At 35.8% G+C, this 22433-nt stretch overlaps 1 protein-coding gene across 6 annotated transcripts in view; it reads right to left on the minus strand.

The window, feature by feature from the left end:
- Positions 1-1493: 1493 nt before the first annotated feature.
- DAB1 (DAB adaptor protein 1) overlaps positions 1494-22433 on the minus strand; it is a 2980230-nt gene continuing 2959290 nt past the window's right edge. For all 6 annotated transcript variants that reach the window (XM_044085518.1, XM_044085521.1, XM_044085520.1 and 3 more), the window contains one exon: positions 1494-5625. In XM_044085518.1, coding sequence (XP_043941453.1) covers positions 5581-5625 — 45 coding nt within the window. In that variant the 3' untranslated portion in view covers positions 1494-5580. The remainder of the gene's footprint in view (positions 5626-22433) is intronic.

A 22433-nucleotide genomic window follows, 5' to 3' on the forward strand; every position in this document is an offset into this window, starting at 1 on the left:
CTGTCCAAATGGAAATCTGATTTACATTTGAGAAAAAATATTTCAGCTGATCATATATATATTTTTTTTAATTGTTGATCAGAAGTGATACCTTTCTGATGTTTAATGAGTGTAATAATTGCACAGAATACCACAAATTCAGTACCATGATTAAGGGAAAGGGAAACCTAAGTCTTGTGTGCAGTCTGTCTTTCAAGTGCAATCAGCTTGAAAAGACAACCCCCACAAGAATTGCTGCATGACTGCAGATGTTCTACTGCACTCAGGGTATTATTAGGCTCAGCAAAGAAATAATATGGATATATAATAGCTCATTGCAGTACTTTGCCCAGTACCTTTTGGCAGACTGCCATTTCAGCAACCATAAAATTGAAGTTGATTAAATGATTATCACTGTTGATTTAATTGCAAGTTGATATTTTTTTCCTGTAAGCAGCACAGTAGTGGAGGGTCAGCACATGGGGTGGGGATCAGGATGAATGTCCTGTTTATCCCCTACTTAATCTGGTCCTGTTAGGTATGCATCCTGTACATTAACTACCTTCCTTACATCACTATGCTGTGCTATATAATGCTGTCATAGAACTGATTTCCACCCTGAGTGAGAGAGTATTTTTTGTACATAGTAGTAGGCACTTATGTGTGCTATTCATGAAAAAAAATAAATAAATGGAAATGCATACTGCTTGGGATTAGCAAAATTGATATCTATGAATCAATTTAGTTCCCCAGTGGTATACTGAACACAATACTGAAGATACATTTTATGCATCAGCACATTAAATTTATAAATATCTTGGCAGATTTCTATAAAACCAGACAAGATTTACTACATGTGGCTGAAACCCAGTGACACCAAATCAAAGCCCTGTAAAATACAATTAAATACATGAATAGTCATTTGAAATGCAATAAACAATTAAATACTTAACTATTTTATAATTTTCTGATGGTAAATTATAGCCCTAGAGTTTAAATGTCATCAGAGAGATTAAGCACACATCCACAATGACGTTAACAAAAAAGTATATTCTGCTGGAAAGTAAGTCATTTTTTTAAAGCTTTCAGTTAGTTGCCCTGCATCTGCACACAAGGAGAACAAAGTGCTTAATTGACTATCTTTCCCATGTTTGTGTAATCATGTAAAACCTGAGTAAGATTGCTTAGCTGTAAGACTTGTGGATTCACCATTCATTCTTTCAAACTGTATTGTACAAAAAAGTCATTAATTGAACATAAAGGTTTAAAATTCCTCTTCAGGTACTAAAGTTGCACACATTCCACAGATGTACAGATGATCATCCACGTTAGATGAATTTCTAACAGTTGAACTGGAATAATTTAACATTTTGAAAAAAAAAAAAAACAGAATAATTAGTATCATTTAATTTTTAAAAATTGCAAAAACATATAAACTGTTTTGTTTAAAAACATAGCACCCTACTTGACTGCATTTGTTTAAATAATTTAGATTAGCTTCTAGAAGTTGTATATCTTTTAACACATATTTTATTAATGTACCCACACTTTTTTGATGTTGTTTTTTTATTTGTAATGACATGTGGTGTATTACAGAAATTAATGGAAAAATCTTAAAAATTTCATTTCAGAATGTATTATACATACATTTAAAAATAATATGCTCATTTACATTAGCAAACTGTTAGTTGAGGTAAAGTTAGTCAATTTAGAAATGTCCTCAGACAATTTTCCTCCTTTAAGTATTTTAATCTTTATTCCCCAAAACATATTTTGAATGCATAAAGAAAATAAGTACGACCAATGAGGAGGCAGTTTTTTCAAAAACTGCCTGCTACATTCACTAACAGATTTTGCAAACTCTCAAAAGACCCAGCACTAGAAAAAGACAGAGCATTATTTCTACAGGAGTAAGGAAATGTTACACCTCAGCAATATGGCACACACCCTTACCTCTAGTGCTAGTGAAATTTTGTGTGACAGTTATAGTGGTTTACCTTACTTGTCCTTGTTGACTGTACAACAGCAGTTTCACACTCACACTTAAACATTTCAGAACGTGTGTCAGAAATAACAAGAAACTGATAGAAAACAATGTTCAAGGAAGCCATCTGCATTTAAATATAAGGTTAGTATTAATCTTTAGAAGTGATATAATTAAATGTTTACAATATTACTGAGGTTTATTTAAAAACTCTTGCTATGTGTGGTTTTAGGGACATCATTTAATATAAGGAGAATAGATGTATTACAGATAAATGCCACAGAATGTTTGTTTTTTGCCCCAGAAATTATTGATTTTGAAGTCAAATATTAGACCAAAAGAAAAAGTGGAAAGCTATACTTATCTGCCTCTTCTTTATAGCTGACTTCTGTAGGGCACATTAAAATATGTTTAAAAACCTAGACTGTGAATTGTGTTTGAATGCTGTGAATGTAGGAAAGTTTGAAAAGAAAACATGATAACACTGTAAGCTGATATGAATTACTTTGAAGTTCAGGCTACTAAGGTAAAATAGGTGCAAATTATTCATTAAAAACTGTTAATTGTATGATTTATACTAAGAATGAGGATTTGAAACCCCTACTCAGTTTTAAAGAATGTCAATTTAAACCTTATCACAAAGTCAAAATTTCTCTAAAAATATAAATGTACATCAAACACAAACCAATCTGTTTCTTCAGTTGTAAGAAAGGTGATCTGCACCAAACTCCATAAATGATGACAACAAATGGCTTTTGGCTTTGAGTGGATACATAGTTTGCACTCAAAGTCCATATTTTTACAGTAGTGCTTTAGAAAGAAAACAAGTATTAGGTGTTGCTGTATAGAGCTTTCCTTCTTTCTTGCTCTGAAATTCCTGATTTTCAGGACATGCTTGAGGGTGTAGACTTCACACAGTCTTAGAATACTATGCTGTAACCATCTCCTTTCACAGGTGCTATCATTATTACAAGCAAAGTTTATTAAGCATATCTTATAAAAATTATTCAAGATGTCTCATTTTATATGGTATAGTGACAGAGTAACATGGAATTAGAAACGTAAACATATAACGATAACATGAGCAAATACTTTTGCAAAGAATATGTGTTGAACGGAACTGGATACTACTTTGGCTGACAGAAATGGAATGAAATTACTTTGAATTGCACCATTTAAGTGAGGGCCTTGAATAAAAATCTGATATATAACAGTGGAAGAATACTCTTTATAAAGTACTACTGCATCACTGAAAGCTCCAGTAGATAATGCACTATTTCAGAAATTGCAAGAAATTTACAAGTAGATAATTGAAATAAATAATCAGTGTCTATTAGGTAATGTGTTTATGCATTGTGCATAAAGGTATTACTGACTGAAGCAAATTGTGAGTGTGTGTGAGAGTGTGTTTTGTGTGTGTGTGTGTGTGTGTGTGTGTGTGTATGAGTGTAATAGCATATGCCATTATATCAGTATTCTTTCCATGTCTGCTAAACTAATTCTGTACACTGTGCTGTAGATGCATAATTTTATAAATTAAGATTAAATTCAGATATAGAAGGGCCACATGAGACATTTGCAATATGCTTGTATTTGTTATTGTGCTAATACATGATTCAGGAGTAACTGATACATAATTTTTAATATGATCTTAAACGAAAACATTTGCATTTGGGTAGAACTTTTTGGTTCTCAAAAATGCATATTCAATTTTAATTAACAGATGAGTTTCAAGAAGGCATCATTTGTTAAGTTCCATTTTTCACTTTCATTTTCAAAATCTGAATTGCAGTTGAATTACAAACTTCCCGCTCCTGCAGTCAAGTCTCTAACATCTTCATCTGTGCTTCTTAGAGAAGGGATGAGCTTTCCAGACTGCACTACTTATGGTCAACATCCTTTACACAAGATCAAAATGAAATTTCAAGTAATGCAAATTGAATAAAAACATCAGTTGGAGTAACATTAAAAGTTAAAGTACAAAATAAAATTATAATTGCTTCAACAAATAAATTAGTCGAAAGGATCTTTGCAAATTGCATTGAATACTTTATAAAATATTTAGGCTGAACTATAGGATAAAAAAGCAATGCTACATAATTGCAAATAAATCTTCTAAAATGCGTATCAGTGACCTTTGCCATACAAACCTAACTCTGTAAATCAGGACTTTCCTCCATTATGTTAATTCAAAACAATGTCATGATCACCAGCTGGATTAAACATACCTCAAACTATTAGAATTTTAAAATGCAGCAATCTCAGATTTTGTGGTACCATGAAACACAGGCAGATACCTTCCATAATATAAGAAATTATAATATTTATCTAAGGTTTATTCTATAAAGTCTTGGCTTAAACAGAAATATTCCACTCTGACAGTTATGCAACAATGCCAGGAGTAGGTTAAAAGAAGAAATAATTTTTATGTTTGATAATCAATAACTGAGGTATGTCATACCATCTAAGTGACATGTTCACTACCTCCTCTATGGAGAAATGTTATTTAGAGATATAATCTTAATAACTTTACTTACAAAACAAACAGACAAATTCCATTTGAACTCATTAAGGTTATTTTTTTAAACATTAAAGAGCTGACTTAATAGTAAGATTTTAATTTATAAAATAAAAATCCACTCTGATTTTTCTATTGTATAAAAGTGATAATGAAGAACTGAATCACTTAATCATTTGCTGTAGCAAAATTCATGCCATCAACATTCTACTATTAAAGAAAGTCCATTTTTCCACTTTAGTTCCAGATACCAAGAATATTTGGCAATTTTTCCCCTCCACAATGGCACTCAGAGAAAACACTTGGCCACACCGCATTTCAGCAGCAAGATCTAAGACAAGGAAGTTTTCCCCTTTAGAGCAAGAAAGTCAGTTATGAGCCTTCTAACAAGTAAGATTAAAGGTCCATCTTTCATCAAACTGCAAACTTCCATTTTAGATATCCTATTCAAATATTCCTTCGGCAGTAGTTTAGGACACATGTATTAACAGTCATCCTGCTATGTGGTTTATCACATTGTCTCTTTAGCATACTTTATCACATTTGCTTTACATAAAAGAACCTCATTGGTGATATAACCCACGAGAGTCGGCTTTCCATAGACTTTCCAGAGCTGAGCTAGCAGCACTGATGTACTCAACTTTTGGTTCAGGAGAATCTTTACAGTTTCAAGGGGAAAAAAAAAAGAAAAAACTGGCAAAGATGAAAGGTTACAATCTGGGTATTTCTGGCATACCTAGACATTTGGAACAGGTTTAGAAAGACGAAATGCTCAGTATGCATTGCACAAGTAATGTTTATAACTGGAATGCAGTGCAATTAAAATAAAAAATACAAGAATTTCACTCTTGGGTAATAACCTCTGGTTCAGATTCATACATACATTGCATCTGCATAAGTTGCAAATTCTCCATCTGTACTGCCACTATGAAAAATCTGTCAGATGGGACATACTATTCCTCTTAGGCAAACATGAGAAGCCTATTCTGAGTGAACCTTGATCAGTCTTGAATGATTGCTGAGACAGAGCTTTGAGAGCTGAAAGGCTAGCGGGGTTTAGATTTCCAGTCGAATCTTGAAGCACCACAAGCCCACTGTGTTATTTCTTAGGTTTATTAATCTGGGCATAGAGAGGTTCTGATTCCTAAGATAATAAACAAATGCAGTTAGAGGATTGTATTTGATAATACAGACATAATGCATATAAAAGATATATTTGCCAACTAATTAAAGTTAAGCAGAGAATCAGGTCTTAAGATCAATAAATCAAGCCATTGTAAGGCAGCTTCATCCTTAATTCTAACATGTAGCATTAAAAGAATCCTCTGCAAGTAATAATGGGTTATTTAACTATTTTTCTGCTAATTAATATTACAACTTTATTTAAAAGACAAACAACTTTGAAATGATTGCAAAATCTTCATAGTATACTGATGAATGAATGAGAATGACATTTGAGAATGATCCTTTATGCAACGTAAATGGTAAGCTGCCATGCAGGTTTAGCAGTAAACCTCTATAATATGCCAAGCATATGTACATTAGCAATTTTTGTTATACTAAAGTTTTCCTACCAATGGCATTCAATTGTAAGTAAAATGAAATACATACTACACCTCACTAGAAACATTTCAGGCAAAACAAAACTGATTAAGAGATAAATAAAAGAACATACAACTATAAAGTGAAATACAAATAAAATGGCCTCTCTACATACTCACACACACACACGCATATATATATATATATATATATATATATATATATATATATATATATATATATGTGTGTGTGTGTGTGTGTGTGTGTTTGTATGTATATAAGAATATTTCTTTAGTAACAGGTCTCTTTGAAATTATGTAGATAAATAGCTTTGTTTGGACTCCAGCTTTTTTACTTTAATAACCAGAACTATTTAATATAATAGCTAATTATTTTTCTAAAATTGTTTTTCCAGTTTTATGGGCAGAATGTTGTGTGTCAGTATAACAAGCTATTCTATTCTTTCCTCCTTATTGACCATGGAGTCTGTTCACCATCAGCTCTCTCCTGGTCAATCAGCCTGTTTTTCACATTCACTGGGATAAAGGTTGACTAGGAGAGGCTATCATTCAGACAGCAATTAGGAATGTCCTGAGAAGTTTGCATGTTACCATATTACCCACAAGAACCCAACAAAGTACTGATATAGGGCTGTGCCATGGGCTGCAGTGAAGGCTGCCCCCTCACCTTCACAAATGGCATTTCATGCTAGGCAGTCCCATCCCTCGACTTGAAGTATGGGTGGTTGTTTCTCTGTTGTCCATCAGGGATATTACACCACTGAGTGTGTCTCTGAGTGTGGGTATCACTCACGACCCCCGGGAGGAGAAAGCAGGCCACTCCTCTTCACTTCTCACTCTCCCTACTTGGAACTTCCTGTGCTGACACTGCTAACTAACCCCTGGTTGCCTGAGTAAGTCAGGACTCTGTCCATTGTACCACAGAACAGGACTATTATATTCTTTTTAATGATGACAAGGGTTTTGTTTCATACATTCATAGTTTATTTATATCTGAATGAGAAATAAAAGTATATGGGAAAGCAAATTGATTTCTGCTTCCTCATGACATAACCGATAAGTATAAGAAGGTCAAGAATATTGAGTTAAAACATTGTTTGCACTAAAAAAAATAATAATAATAATTTTGAGTACTCCATTCTGACACATGTGCAATTGCATATCATTAACTGGAAAATGTCATGTCTCAGAGAAAGTAAAATAGAACAGACACACAATACACTGACACAGGCATGTTTACACATTTAAACACAGAAGAACACACACACACACACACACACACACACACACACACACACACACACACACACACACACACACACACGAATGACTTTATACAATCAAAAGATTGTAGATACTTTATCCGGTTTGCACCCCCAATAGTGCAGTGAAGCTAATACTTGAATCACTCTAACAAACTAGCCTGGTACCAGTGAAGAGTTCTTGTTAAGCATACACATGGTTAATTTGCATTAGCCGTTTTCTCCAGTCTGCTGCATTTGCATGTGACCGTCACCAGCCAGTCTATAAAAGTGCTACATGCCAGTGGGATTCTACCTTTAACAGTAGTGCTACACTGGTCTCTGAATCACAAACCCAGACCTCATCAAGCAAACCAGCAAGAAACAGGTTTGTCCAATGTCATCTAGATTTCTGAATGCTCTAAAATATAGTTTTACTATAACTGCATAGTAAACCTACACTAAATTCTTGAAAGGGGTTAAACTGTTTTTCATACTTCTAAAAGAGCATGGTATTTTTAATGTTTCACATTTAAAATTGCTTATTTACTCTCTAGGATACATTTTCCTTGAACTATAAGTGTTGGTCTTCAGCTCAGTTTTATCAGATTAAACACAGCCCACATTTTATTACCTTCAAGTGTTGCACAGAAATAAAATCATAAAGCCTTCTACTGCCAGGCAATTTATTCAAGTTCAGCAGGTATAAAATAATTGAACTTCTCTTCTTGCAGATATAATATAACCAGCAAGAAAAAAGTATGACATACAGTGATATTCATATCACAGTAATCTGATTTACAATATATCTTTATGAGTGTATGACAGACAATATGAGACAGATTGGGTCTATATTGAATTAGCGAATGCTTAAAAAAGCAAACGTTGAGTTATTGACTCTAGTTAACCAAAAGCTGACAATCCCGAACACTCAAAACAACAATTTTTTTCCCATGGAAAAAAAATCGCTGTTCCACCAAAAAAAAAAAAAAAAACTTAAAACAGTATTTATGAAGTCCCCCACACCCTCTTACTTAAATATAGCAACTACGAGATTGCACCACAGTGGAGGAAATGGCAAACTCCCGAAACCGGCCCAGTGATTTTTTTTCCCTGGGAAAAAAAATTGCTGTTCCAAGTGTTCAGGGTTGTCAGCTTTCAGTGAAATAGGGTCGATGAATCAGCATTCGCTGATTCGATATAGACCTGACAAAGGGTTTATATTGAATCAGAGATTACGGTGGTCAAGGAACATGTGCAGGAAAAAAGAAAACAACATGGTAAAGAATATTTGGAAGAGACAGGATTGAAGACAGGAGGAAACAAGGACATCTAGCAAAGAGAAAAATGGATTGCATGAGAGACCTGTGACAATCAAGCATGACTTTAATACATGGTAGGAGAGCTGTCCTGAATCTAGAGAATGGAGACAGTTTATATATCACCCTTGACCCAAGTACAGAATGGGAAAAAGGGGTATGATGATGATGACTGTAGAAGTAAGTTAATGACTGGCTTCTTCTGACTATGAGAGGATGCTTATTTAGGAAAATAAATTTTGAAAGTATTGTAAAATGTTTCCATCTGTGCTATTTACTATTACTAATAAGTTCCCTGGTCTGATGTAAGCTTCTCCAGTGATACATTGCAGGTAAACAGAACCCGATAAGGCATTGTTTTACTCACCAAACAGACAGCACATTTTTAGTAAACTTGTGAAAAAGAACATAATACCTAATCCTGCAGCGTTTCATAATTGATCAAGTTTTCCAAGCTATGACTTTTCTTTTAAAAAATCATTGCATCTTCCAAATTCTTTCTTGTGGCTTATTAGAAAGTTACATAATGCAGAACTATATTAATTGATGGGTCAAATCTGTGAAGTATAAAGGCACAATTATGCCCTTGGAGTGATTAGATATACCCTTTACAACTAGTTTACTATCTTTCTTGGTCTATAAAGATTGCATATTTTTTATAATTTGACCATTTGTTTTGTAACCAAATGTTAATTATAGTACTTTCTATGACATGACAATTTATTTTATCATCAAAATGTATGTTCTTTTTTGACTAGTCTTATGAAGTGACTATTACTGATATTACATAAGAGGTTTTAACTATTGCACCAGCTGTGCAAATTTTGTAAACTATTCTGGTAGAATTGCAACATCTTCTACTAACTGATATGCTACCCAGTTGCAACTGTCAGCATATTTAGCTTTCTGTAACTCAGAAAGAATAGTCCAAAAAGAAGTGGCCACATAGGACATCACAGGTAATCCTCCAACCCTGATAACAGTGTTTTACACACTGAATTGCATATAAATTGCCATTTAATTTGTCATTTTTTTTTAATTTTTGACTCTGTGGAGTAGTATCAAAAGTCTTAGGACAGTCACGGTAAGCAGTGTGCGCTATCAGCCTTTCATCAAATGTGTCTGTTACCATTTTGAGTGATGTCACAAGGTCAGAAAACCAATATTGCTCCTAAGCAAACTCATAATGACCCATACCTGACAGAAGTAGGACGCTTGTATTATTCTGGTAAGCTTTACTCTGATTGTCTTCACATTTTTCATGAAGTATCAGTTAGGCTAATAGCCCTAGAAGTTGTTTGGATTATAAATTATCCCTTTCCACTTTGTGAAATCATTTAATATGACTGATTGTGGTACTTACGTTAATAACTTATAACAACAGTAGGCTTACTTTTAGGAATTGTCTATAACTTATAACAAGAGTAGGCCTACTTTTAGGAATTGTCTATGATGGCTTCCATACCTTTAGTATATATGCATTTAAAAGTTTCACAAACATAGGCATCTAGAAATAAGATGCAGTTGTGATTTACGTGAATGTAATAGGCAAACAACAGAAAATAGACAAAAAAATAAACTTGCAGTGAACCCAACATATCTGGAAGGTTTGAGGTGAGGAACATAGTAACTCAAATATTCCCTTCAGGCAGTGTCCATAGCTTAAGGTCACATACATGCTTTTACTGAGGTAGTCTGTACTATTCAGTCCAGGAGTTTACTCAACCTATCCAGCACTCTTTCTGTTAAGAACTGATTTTTTTCCCATGTTCTGGTCAAATGCAGTTTCTTTCACCTTCATATTATCCTCCTTTATTATATTCTCTCTTTTTTCCTTTTCATTTCTGCCCCATTACTATTCAGTTTAATTTCCTTTTACCCCAATGGAATATTTCTTCTTTCTTTCCTGATTTCCAGAGTGAGGAGTGTAGTCATAAGACCTTGTAATCTGGTTTGCTTTCCATCTCAAACAGGGAACATTTATTCATTCATGTTCTTTTGCTCACTTTTACATAAGATAGAAAATAAGCATATAAGATAGAAAATGGAATAACAATACATTGAAAGACACATCACACACACACACACACACACACACACACACACACACACACACACACACACACACACACACACACACACAAAACACAACCCATACACTGCAGTTTACATGTTTGTGAAACTTTGTGTGTCCACAATGCATTTGATAGCACGTCTTTGGAATGCAGAGGAAAACCTCTAGTTTCCAGTGGAAGCTCACATGGACACAAGTGACATGCAGATTCCACAAAGAAAGGGCATCAGTGACAAACAAATTGGAGATTCAACAGCTCTGAGAAGTAAAGATAATCGCTGTCCCACTGTACACCATATGAGTGGACATCTCTTCTTCACATCCCAGAATTATGATGCATACAATCTTTAGAGCACTTATGGAAAATACATCAAAGTTCCCTTTTGACGGAAGGCTTTGATGAAGCATGCCAGTATATAGCTAAAGGCTCTCAAGTTTAAAGGTTTGGAGACAGATGAATTTGAGCTGATACTTGAAGTTTTCTGCTTGAGGAAGAAACCCAAGGTGTGACATTGTACCGGGTAGAAAACCTATGAGAAAATGCAGCAGGAAGCAGTACAAATCTGATGTTTTATGGGAATGATTATATTTTTACCAAGAGTAAGATATCGTGCTTTGAGTGAGCACATTCTACAATAAAGTAATGTCTTTCAGCTTTTCCCAGTTAAGGGTCACCACAGCGGAACTCCGGTCCACTTATGATTGGCAGTAGATTTTTACTGTGCCGAGGTGCCATCCTGATGCCCAACCTTCAAAGAAAGCACACCCATTCACAGACACACCTACCTGCATGCCTTTATCATCACTCGACTGTGGGGAGGACATGCAGACTCCACACAGAAGGCACTCCAGCCGAGAATCGAACCGGAGAACCTCTTGCTGTGAGGCAACAATGCTAACCGCTGCACCACCACGTCTGATTGAGCACATTCTACAATACATTCTACAATAAACCTACAAATCTTACTTAAGACAACATAAAGCCTGTTATGATTGATATAAGAACTAGAAGGGAGCAGTGGGATACCACAAACTATCATGGGAAGATGTTCCCATTATACACCTATTCTGCTACGGATACTTCTCTGTTTCCTTGTATATTTTTTTGCTCAGCTGGTTGTCTCCATTTATATAAATGTTCTCTGGTAACCTTTCTTTATTTTTTTTAATGAACACAAAGACAAAAAAAAATAAATAAATCAGAATTAAGATCTTTACCTGGTATTCCCTTTATCTCATGCTGTTTCATTTCAAATCAGTACTTACCTCTGACTCAGTATTAGTGTACTTAAAAGGATCACTACACATGGGTGTTGACTGCCACTTGTGAATACTTTAGTTACAGTTTGGCCTTTCCTGGCTACTGTCAGTCTTAATTCCTCTATTTTTTTCCTCTCCAATGGTCCAACTAATCCTGTAGAAACTGAATCAATCATAACAATGTTCATTCATATATTTTCTGGTTGAGCTGGTTTTGCCAACTTTCTAGTCCCACATAGTCAGATGATCTCATACTTATACTTTTTGCCAAGCTGAGGGTTCTATCTCCCATCCTTTCCCACAATTCATTTGGTTTACTCAGTCCCTCAGGCATGGTGGTCCTCATCCCTTTACCAACCTGATCCCGTAATCTTGTTTTATCATAAATCCCCCTGTTCTTCTAACACTAACTTTTGCTTGTCATCTCTTTCATCTGTTCTTAATCATGTGCTGCTTGCAAATCTTACACTCCCTACCATTTCCCTTTACCTGTCTGCTATTACCTAAACATCTATGTTCTATTGACCTAGACTCATCCACACATCATTTATGTTTCACTGCCATCTTACGTGTTTTTGTCTTTCCCACGCTGCCTTCTGTTTGCTGTTTTTCGTCTTCCTTTAAATGGGCTCTATCTCTTGGTACACTGATGAGCCCTGATATTTGAGTCCCAACAAAGCCACAAATAGGGCAGTGCAAAGGAGACAACTATCCCAGGAACAAACCATTGGGGGTGAGCATCATGTAAGAGACTTACACATTTTTCCCTGCAAGTCACCTCGTGTGATTGCTTTTGTAAAGAGGCTGCTCAGCTGGACAGGAATGCATTATCAGTATTAATTTAAGCAGCCATAACTGAGACTGGGGCTGTTTACATTTTTTGTTTGCAGTCTGTGTGTTGCAAGGAGCTAGTCTAGCTCTTTGATATATTTTGAGTTTTTGCACTACTTTTTCTCTTCTGCTCTCCCTCAGATCAACGGACTATAGTGTTACAGCACTCTTTCATGTTAAATTGTTAGTGCAGCCAAACTCTATCCCTGAATCCTCTGTAACACTAATAATGAGTATTGCTTCTCTCTTGCTCTCTTCCTTGGGGAACCAAAGATGCCAAGGTTCTCTTCTTCATTTCTCCCTGCACCATGAAGCTGTTTGGTGCCACTCACTGATGAACCGATTTTTATTTTTCTTCCCTATTTTATGTAAAACAGTGTTATTGTAACAGCTTGGTGCCAACAATAAAGTACAATTTCTACAAGCGAAGATTCAAACAGATGAATCAAGAAAGCAACACGTTTCACTGCTATTAATGTTTTACTTGAGTTTAGTGAAAATTAAGAGATACAAGAAGAGGTGACAGCTTACTTAATGAGAAAAGAGATGGGGTTTTGACTTTGTGACGCTATCTGGTTTGCCTGAGTCATGAACAGAGTATAACAAAACAATGAGGGAAGGGTTTCTGATGTTAATCAATATGCTTAGGAGTTAGACCTGGTAATGTGAGTGATGGGTTTCTATTTAGGAAGGTAAAAAACAAATGCACTTTAGGATATTCAAGAAAAAAAGTATATCCATTACATTTGCCACAGGCAAAGAAATGGAACTGGGGAAAGAGGAAAGTGGGAAGACATTAGTGTTAAAGAATGAATAAAATATAAAGAATCAAAGACAATGCCAATATGAAACTATCACACATCTTGAAAGAGGGGAGCCAGTCACACCACATTGATAAGGGCAAGAATTGGCTTTCAGGTGTGTTAAAGTGATTTAGTTGGTGTACTTTTGTAGAAGAAGCATAATTAACACATGTCAGTCGTAAGCAGGTTTTGCATAGCAAATTTTGGGATAAACCATAAATTCTATTATATGTCTTTCCAAATCCATTGGAGATAGGTAAATGGACTGATAACAAGTTCCAAGAATGCAATCAATAGCAACTAAAACGTTAAGAAATTAATGTGAAAATAAGCATGAAGGATCCTAACATATTTCTTCAGTAGGTTTGACATAACTGGGAAGAGACACAATTAGAACAGTGTAAGGCCAGGTGAAATGCAAAAACTCTAAGAAAAATATAAAAAGAAGAAAGCAAGGAATAAAAAGAAAAGGTATAAACACAGAATGATCTGAGAAAGCAATAAACAAACTACAAGGATAAGAATGCCTATCCAAAGGAGAAACATGTAAACTGTTTACAGAATAAATTAAGTGCAAACATAGAAAATATATATGATTTTTAGTTTATCATCTTAATTCCCCCCTTATAGATTAGTACTAGGCTAACTGCCCTTGTGGACCATTTTAAGCCTAGCCAATTACCTCATGTGAGAATCAAACCCTGCACTTTCTGTCTATAAGGGAAACAGCTTAATCATTATGCCAACCTCCCACCTCTCTTGTTTTTTGCTAGTCAACAATCCTGGTGTTACTGACTACCCATTTTCTTTATTGCTGGGGTGAGAGATGATTATTCAATCAGCCATCAGGGTTTTCATGTAAATGGTTCTCTCTCTTCCCCAATGGCTAATGTGCATGCTCGTATATTTGAGAAACTGCTATGCCTTTATCTGTGGGAATTCTCAAATCGCATGATGACTACTGTACTGTGCAATCCCAGCTTGGCACAGATAAGTACACATTATAGGCTCATTATGTTGCAAGCTGTGCATCACTTATGCAGCAGGTTCTGTCATTGCAGTGGATGAGACCACCTCCATCTCTCACAGGATGGGCAAACTGATATCAAATACTCACTCCTACTGCCTGGCCTGTTCAAATCCTTCAGTGCTTAAACCAATAACCAGTCTTGGTGTATCTAGGTCATACTTAGGGATTCAGCCTTTCTAAGCCACAGAGCTAGGCTCCTGCTTTATCATCTTTTTGGCCACACACTGGCATTCTTGCTATTAGATTATCACCCACTGGCAACCCCCTCTCCATGAGGATCAACGTGTCTGGCTTACCCTTCTGGCTAGGGATGATGGCAGGTCAAGATCAAGAATGGAGATTTCTACTAAAGGTGGTTGGAATTTAAGGTGAGGTAGCACCTTAGTGTGTCATAATTTTTGGTGCTTTATGGGGAATTTTCTTTATGTAATTTAACTCATCCCTTCAGCACTTTGTCATGCAGGCTTCCAGGGTGAGTACTGCAATAACAGCCTCCTGCTGCATGTGTGCTTTCAAACATTTGCCAGCTTCAGTTGCTAAAATTCAAAGGACTGGCTGGTATCATCCTGTACAGAACTTGGTCCTGCCATTGATTTAATCTATCAAAGTACTAGAATGAGGCAACAGAAATGTCAACTAAGCTACCTCTCATCCCTCAGGATGCCAGGGTCACTCACACATTTCCACTATCCCTGCCTGGCTCCTCCAGACACAAGCTTGCTAATCAATCCCAGGATATCTAGGTTGTATTTAAGGAATTTAGCCAGACATAAGCAAAGAATAAATGCGCTGTTGCTTTGTATCACTAAAGTTTTGCAGCATGGCCTCAGACAGAAAATGCATCAGGTACTAGCAGTTCCCAGAGACAAAATGAAGAAAATCAAATAAAAAAGTACTCAAGTGACAAAAAAAAAAAAAATTTATGAGAGCAAAATACTCACGTATAAGCAATGACTAGTCTACACTGTGGTGGCAAGTTCTGAGCATGATTTAAATCAGCATTCAGCTTTTCAAACAAAATGAACTATATTAATCTTGAACTTTTAATTTCAGTTTTTGATATCTGCTTTATCATGTTTAGGATTATGGGGGTGCAGGTGCTTACTTTATCACCACACAGGTGTAAGGCAGAGAACTGATCCTAAATGGGAGGCCACACATTTACACTTAATGAACACATATTTACAGGCATCTTATAGCATCATAAATTCACCTTCTGATATACTTTTGAAAAGGGAATAAAATCAGAACACCTGGCAAAAACTCATCTGAAGACAAGGAGGACATGTAGATTCAGTACAACAGGCACCCTGACCAGGAGCTGAACCAAAGCACCAGGAAATGTGAGACACAAACTCTACTCAGTGTGCCACTGTACCATCCAGATTTGTGTTGTGTCTTCCTATGACCGACCATTCAACTCTAAAAGCAACTAAAAAAGCTTGTAGGTTATGATATCTGATAATATATGACAAAGTAAGCCCATTTATATTGGGTCACAGGGCATTTTCCCCATTTGTCCCTTAATTAGTCTGGGTATATGCCTATAGCTTGAAGAAAGCAGTAATAATTCAGACCAAAGGTTAGCTGTCAACAATATCACAACAGATACAGAAGAGATGCTGAAGTAAGATTATAGCATTAGATTTTTGGTATACAAGTGAGGCTACAATGACCAAGATGGAAAATGTTGGTCACTTTCCAAGCTGGTCAACCAACAAACACTGAATACCACAGCAGAGCCAGTGCTATCGCATGTGGAGCAAGTATTTTGAAGTGAACCCTGTATGGGAAGAACAGCTTCTACACACCAAGAGAAGGGCACAGGCAGCCACAGCAAGAGAATGTCAACATTTCTTCATCCTTTACAGAAATGCAACATACTCACATTCAAATTTATAGATATATCACCCTAATCTAAAGCAAATATTTCACATAGCACAGTCAGCCACTTCATGCACAATACCCATTAGTGAATGTGACCAAGGAACTATAACCCTCTGTTAGCCTGTTCCTCTGACATATGCAGTTCCTCTCCCTTTGCATGTAAATTAACAGCAGCCCATTTTCTGTGGTCTAAAATCCTCGGATTGCATTCCGCACAATGCCCGGTCATCTACTATCTGCAATCAGGTGCTGCTTCATCATCTTTGGTACATATAGTATGTACCCCCTGAGTCGAATGTGACATATGGCCAGTGTGCAGTTTGGACTGGTACTCTGGGCCACAGAGACTGTGGACATCTGACAGGCAACTGTTTACATGGTTCCTATGGCACACAGCATTGAGTATCATTTACAGAAACATTTTATGCAGAGGGGTGAAGGCAAGGCAAACATATCCTACTCTTGATATAGTATCCACCTTTTGTACTAAATTCCTTAATATAATCAACTTTTAGGTTATCCATCCTCAAGATAGGTTATAAATTCTACATATTTGAGATTCATCCATGGGATCTGACTTGTATTATTAGTTTTGATGAAATGAGACTTCATGAATTAAAAAAAAAATACTGTTGAGAAGATTGGAGCTACTCTAATACAATCCAAAACTGTGGCAATGTAGAACAAGCAATACATATATTCAAGCACAGATACAGAGCTACTGAACTCAAGCTGCTATCTGTATAAATGGCTTTAGTATTGTATGGTATATTGACCCATTTACTGTAAAAATATGTCAAAAAGAGATTAAATTACTTTTTGAGTTAGAAAAATAACTAGTTGCAGCTTGAAGCATCTGATAAAAGAAATTCTAAATCTAAAACGCTAAAATGAGCTTGAAAAAAGTTATATTTTTCAGAAAATTCTGAATATTAAACCAGTCCTTTTCAATTTAGAAATCACTTTTCAGGTGTAATTTGTATTGTGATTTACAGTATTAGAACCAATAAAAGCATAAAGCCCATTGCTGCATCATTCTAAAACTATGCACATAATATACTATGAATCAGATAGTCATGCTTTTTTACAATTTGCTGCTCAGGTATAATGCCTTTTCATGTTTCAAAAACATGAAACAAACCTGTATCTGAGCTTTTAGTAATACTTTGTGTCTTTGCTTCCTTAATCTGCAGTATCCCACTGTCACTATAAAAAGAAAAAAAGACTGGACTAGCTGTGCATTTTTATGCTAATCACATTCATTTGTTGTATTCAAAATATAATTTAAAGCAGAAGAATATAGTTATTTAATTTTAATTGGCTTGAGTAGTTAAATTAGATACAAATGCTTCATTCGGTATATTCCATTCTTTTTCAGAAGTATTAAGTAGTTTTAGTATTGTATTCAATATAAATAAAAAAGAAAAGACATGCACACTTTCATAGGGCTTAAAGTAAAGGCACAAAAGAATTGAAAATGAGACCTACACCTTTAGTGTATAAACCAAATTTCATCTCAATGATTTCAGCATGCCCTTCTAGTCCTGAAAATATATTTCCCACTGACAATAAAAGGATAACTTCATTTCTTATTCAGGTTCATCGTTAAAGCAAGTTACGTTAGAAACCTGATGCCCTGTGTTTCTCCATTGTTGTCTTACTTGTAGTAAATTGCACAAAAATATTCCATATCATTCAAAATGAGAAGATTTTTATTATTCTGTCATAAGCAGAAGTGTCTAAATTGCTGTTGCAATGGATTAGCAAAACCCTCTACTTTTATGTGTTGTTTCCATAACAAATATGCTTTTTATCATTTCATATTTTAAATATACTTTTTTTTACATATTTTATCAGCAAGTTCATGTTCGTAGGCCTTATTCTTACATCCAGTAGTCTGACAATAGTTTCACTCACTGCTTACTGTTTTAACTCTATAGTTCTTTGAGCATCTGTGTAGATATTACTGCTTGGTAAGTTTATCAAAAGTGTGAGACCCAATACTCTAATCTAATACTTCTACAAATAAAGTGCAATTGCAGCCCAGGCCAGTAGCATAGGGGAATAAAACCCTGACTCTGGTCAGTTTTGCCTTAACTGAATAGTTTCTCATATGCTTGATGGAGTAGGCAGGGAAAGTGGTTCTGCCCATCCTGTATCGAGACATGTAAGCTTGGGACACTTTCGCTTGGTTGATTTCTCTGGTGGAAATCAATGAAACAACTGCAGAGTGTTGCCTGCAGGTGGGCAGATTGTCCTATTGACATCAGCTCCTTGAAAAAAGTTAGGGGTTTCCATTGCTGATGTCCATTACAACCCCCCAAGGATGTTACTGGTCAGTGTGGAGAGTGAAACATACAAGAAAAACACTCTTTGTCAGCAGTATGATGCTGCCCAAGGTGCCCAGTTCTCCTACTCGCCATGACCATAGTTCAGAGTTATTCTAGTCATGGCTAGTCTGCTTTGATATACCTGCTGTAAAAGCAGAGGTCCTGGTCAGATGTTGTCAGTCAAAAATGAGGACAAAATTAAAGACTGACTGAGACAAAAATAGCAAACTTTAAAACTCGCTCTTACACTTTTAAAGCATTTTTATATGCCACTTTTATCTCTGTATTCCTCATCATGGGTAACTATACACCCACACTCCTGGTATGCATAAATACTAGCCCAAACGTTACTGTCTCTCAGAGTATGTGAAAATGACAAGCTACCACAATTTCAGAATTCATATTCTACCTACTTATATTTAAACTCTCTCTGCTCCCAAGATCACAGTTATGTTGCTCAGATGTTCGACATGTATACATATCATTAGCAGGCATTCAATCCCTGCAAGATGGGAATCATCCAGTAGTGAGCAGCTGTTGGATATAAGAGAAACACAGAAAGCCTGCAGGGCCAATAAAAAGCTAAGTAATTAGTACAGGAATTTGTTAGCTAACTTGTGATACCTGTAGAACATAAGGCCAGCTGCCCATCTCATTTGTGACAACTACTGCAATTTTAAGTGTTATTCTTCAGCTCTTGATGTCCTGTCTATCTTTGATTGCTGGTAGTTGGTGTGGAGTATTAGCTGTACTGCTACTTGTAATTAAGGTACAGGTTTGACTCTGTACAGTAACTGAATTAGACAGGAGCATTACTCACACACACACACACACACACACACACACACACACACACACACACACACACACACACACACACACACACACACACACACTGCTTCAGTATACAAGATATCTGTCTGTCTACATTAGCCATTCACACTCAGTATGGTTAGTAGCATATTAGAATGGCATTCATGAATGACGTACATTTAAAGTTTTGTTCTTTATTGTCCCCACCACCCACGACACATCCAATCCTCAAATGCCTTATGCACATAAAGCAATGTTAATGGGAAAATACATTAATGCTAATGAGGGATTCTAGTTTTTCTAATTTCAAGCTTTTTTTTAAATTAAGTAGAACATATGCTTGAGGGTTGTTTTTATATTTCCTTTTTTCCTGTTTTATTTATAAGGAAAATGCATGTTGCATCATCCAGTTTTAGTGCATCTAATTGGAAACACAGGCAGGTATCTGCCATACAAGCATCTTATGTAAAATAAATACTTTGTTATTTACAATGACTAAACTCATATCTTCCTTATCATTTTCCAGAACATTCCTGAATCTACCACTGTGGGTAGTCCTGGCTATCCTAAATCATATCCATGTACTGCTATCATTTATAGCAACAGGAATACGTTTCTGATTCAGTCAATGAAAGTCAGCAACAGATGCAGTGAATTGGTACAACTTTTTTCATGAGACTTAATAAATGCCCCTACACCATTTTACTCATGTGTGCTAATGCTTACCATGGCCCTACATCTAAAGCCATTACCTTATGAAAAATTCTTTCCATAACACTACAATTAAACAAGACAGTTGGACACACATCGTATATTACACAAAAAAGCTATCCCTATCTAGCTCCTAATCTAACCCTAACCTACAAACATTTGCAAACAGGACTGGATCCTGCACAAGGCAACCTAGGCCAACCATAATAAGAAATAAAAACACAAACATGAAATTGCTGATGAAAAAGCTGCTGCACTGAACATCATCTTGCTTCGATCTTTGTCTCAAATATAAGCTAAAGATCAAGACTTCCTGCAGCTGAATTTGAAAGTGCAGGCTTTTTGTAGAAGATGTCTTGTATACTGCAGCATTCTTTTTGTTTTCTATGTCTAAATGTCACTGTATTTTGCCAAACAGGATGCAGCTTAGAACGTTTCTTTGAATTGTAGCAGTGACTAGCTAAGATAATGAGACAAATATCTGCTATACTGCAGCAGTGTGTGTGTGTGTGTGTGTGTGTGTGTGTGTGTGTGTGTGTGTGTGTGTGTGTGTGTGTGTGTGTGTGTGTGTGTGTGTGCATAATGCTCCTGTCTAATTCAGCTACTTTACAGAGTCAAACTTGTACCCTAAGTACAAGTAGCAGTACAGCTAATACTCCACACCAACTATCAGCCTGCTTATCTCTAATTTTGCAGAGCATCTCTGCTTTTGCCACATATATGTCCTATCCTTTTGCCTCATATGTATGTCCTATCTTTGAGAAAGAACCTTAATATTGCTCTAGGGCAAATGGAAATTTGGACTAGGGTCCTCAGTTGTCCTCTGGATTGTCAACCAGTTATGGTGTAGTGGAAGGAAATTTATTGTAGTAAACAGCAGCATCATCACGAGTCATATTTTTTACATGTGATCATTGTTTTTTTTTGCTGAATGTTTACAGTATCCATATTATTTAGTTGCAAATAAACTAGGCAGTAGGAAGCCTTTTTAACTATGATTACAGTTTTCAGTTTAGTTTATTTATTTATTTATTTTTTGCAGGCCCACAGGTGTGAAATTATTTGTGTTTGGATAACAACCATTTGTCTAGCACTTAGTGCAGATGAGTAAGGCTATAAGCTATTGAAAAGCTGCTCCCTGTAATTCAGGGTTTGATTCTCACAGCTTTCATTTATCTTATTTGTAATTCTACCCAAGTTACTTTATCAGACAGTACTTTGGATTGCTCCTGAAAGGGGTACTTGTGCCCAGTGGGATGCCCAAAGGGTGTTAGCAAATCTGTCACACATTTGTCTTTTGAATTCCTACACTCTTCACATAGCTGCTAATTAGTGCTTCACTATATATTATTAGAGTATGATTCCCAGCATGTCTCTTGTAGTTTAATATGTTGTCAGAGGCATTTTCACTAAATGTTACTTTTAAGGGAAGAAAAGTTTACGATTTTTATCAGAGAGTGTTTTGTTTCATTTAGAAAATGTCCGGCAGACTTTTTTTTCAGTAAAATCTTAAACAAAGGTTTTAAATGAAACCGAAAAGCTCTGTCATAATTGTAAAACTAAAGAAGAAAATAGTTTGTACACTGACAGGTTTGAACAGCGTTTATGGTAACTAAGGAGAGACAGACAAGTAATAGTATACTGGTATAGCAGACAGGGTTCACATTCATTACAATGCACAGGGCTCCATTTGTCCACAATCTGTATATATAATTGTAGCATAAGCTGTTGCGTGCACATCTCATTGACAGAGTACACTGCTGTGAGTTTAAATTTAATTTTGTAGTGGTTGATGGTAGGTAATGTTAAACACTGGGTTGTCGACTTTTCTGCTGTGTATGAAATGTAAATACATGAAGGTAAGAGGGGATTTGCCAGTTAGGATAAGCATAATTGTCAGATAATACCAACCCTGTCACTAATCCTAGTCCTACAGAAAAACTTTCTCCCTACAAGTAATCAGATAAACTAGGTCGTTGTGTACTGTTATTGTTATTTGCTACTGTTATTTTTTCTTTACTTCAGTGATTGCAAAACGAAAGTTTTCATTTTCTTTTTGGAAACAATTTTTATTGTGTTTTTTTATCACAA

Source organism: Protopterus annectens, chromosome 10.part0 (genome assembly GCF_019279795.1).
Source record: "Protopterus annectens isolate FY-2018-M chromosome 10.part0, PAN1.0, whole genome shotgun sequence".
In the NCBI taxonomy this organism is placed as follows: domain Eukaryota; kingdom Metazoa; phylum Chordata; order Ceratodontiformes; family Protopteridae; genus Protopterus; species Protopterus annectens.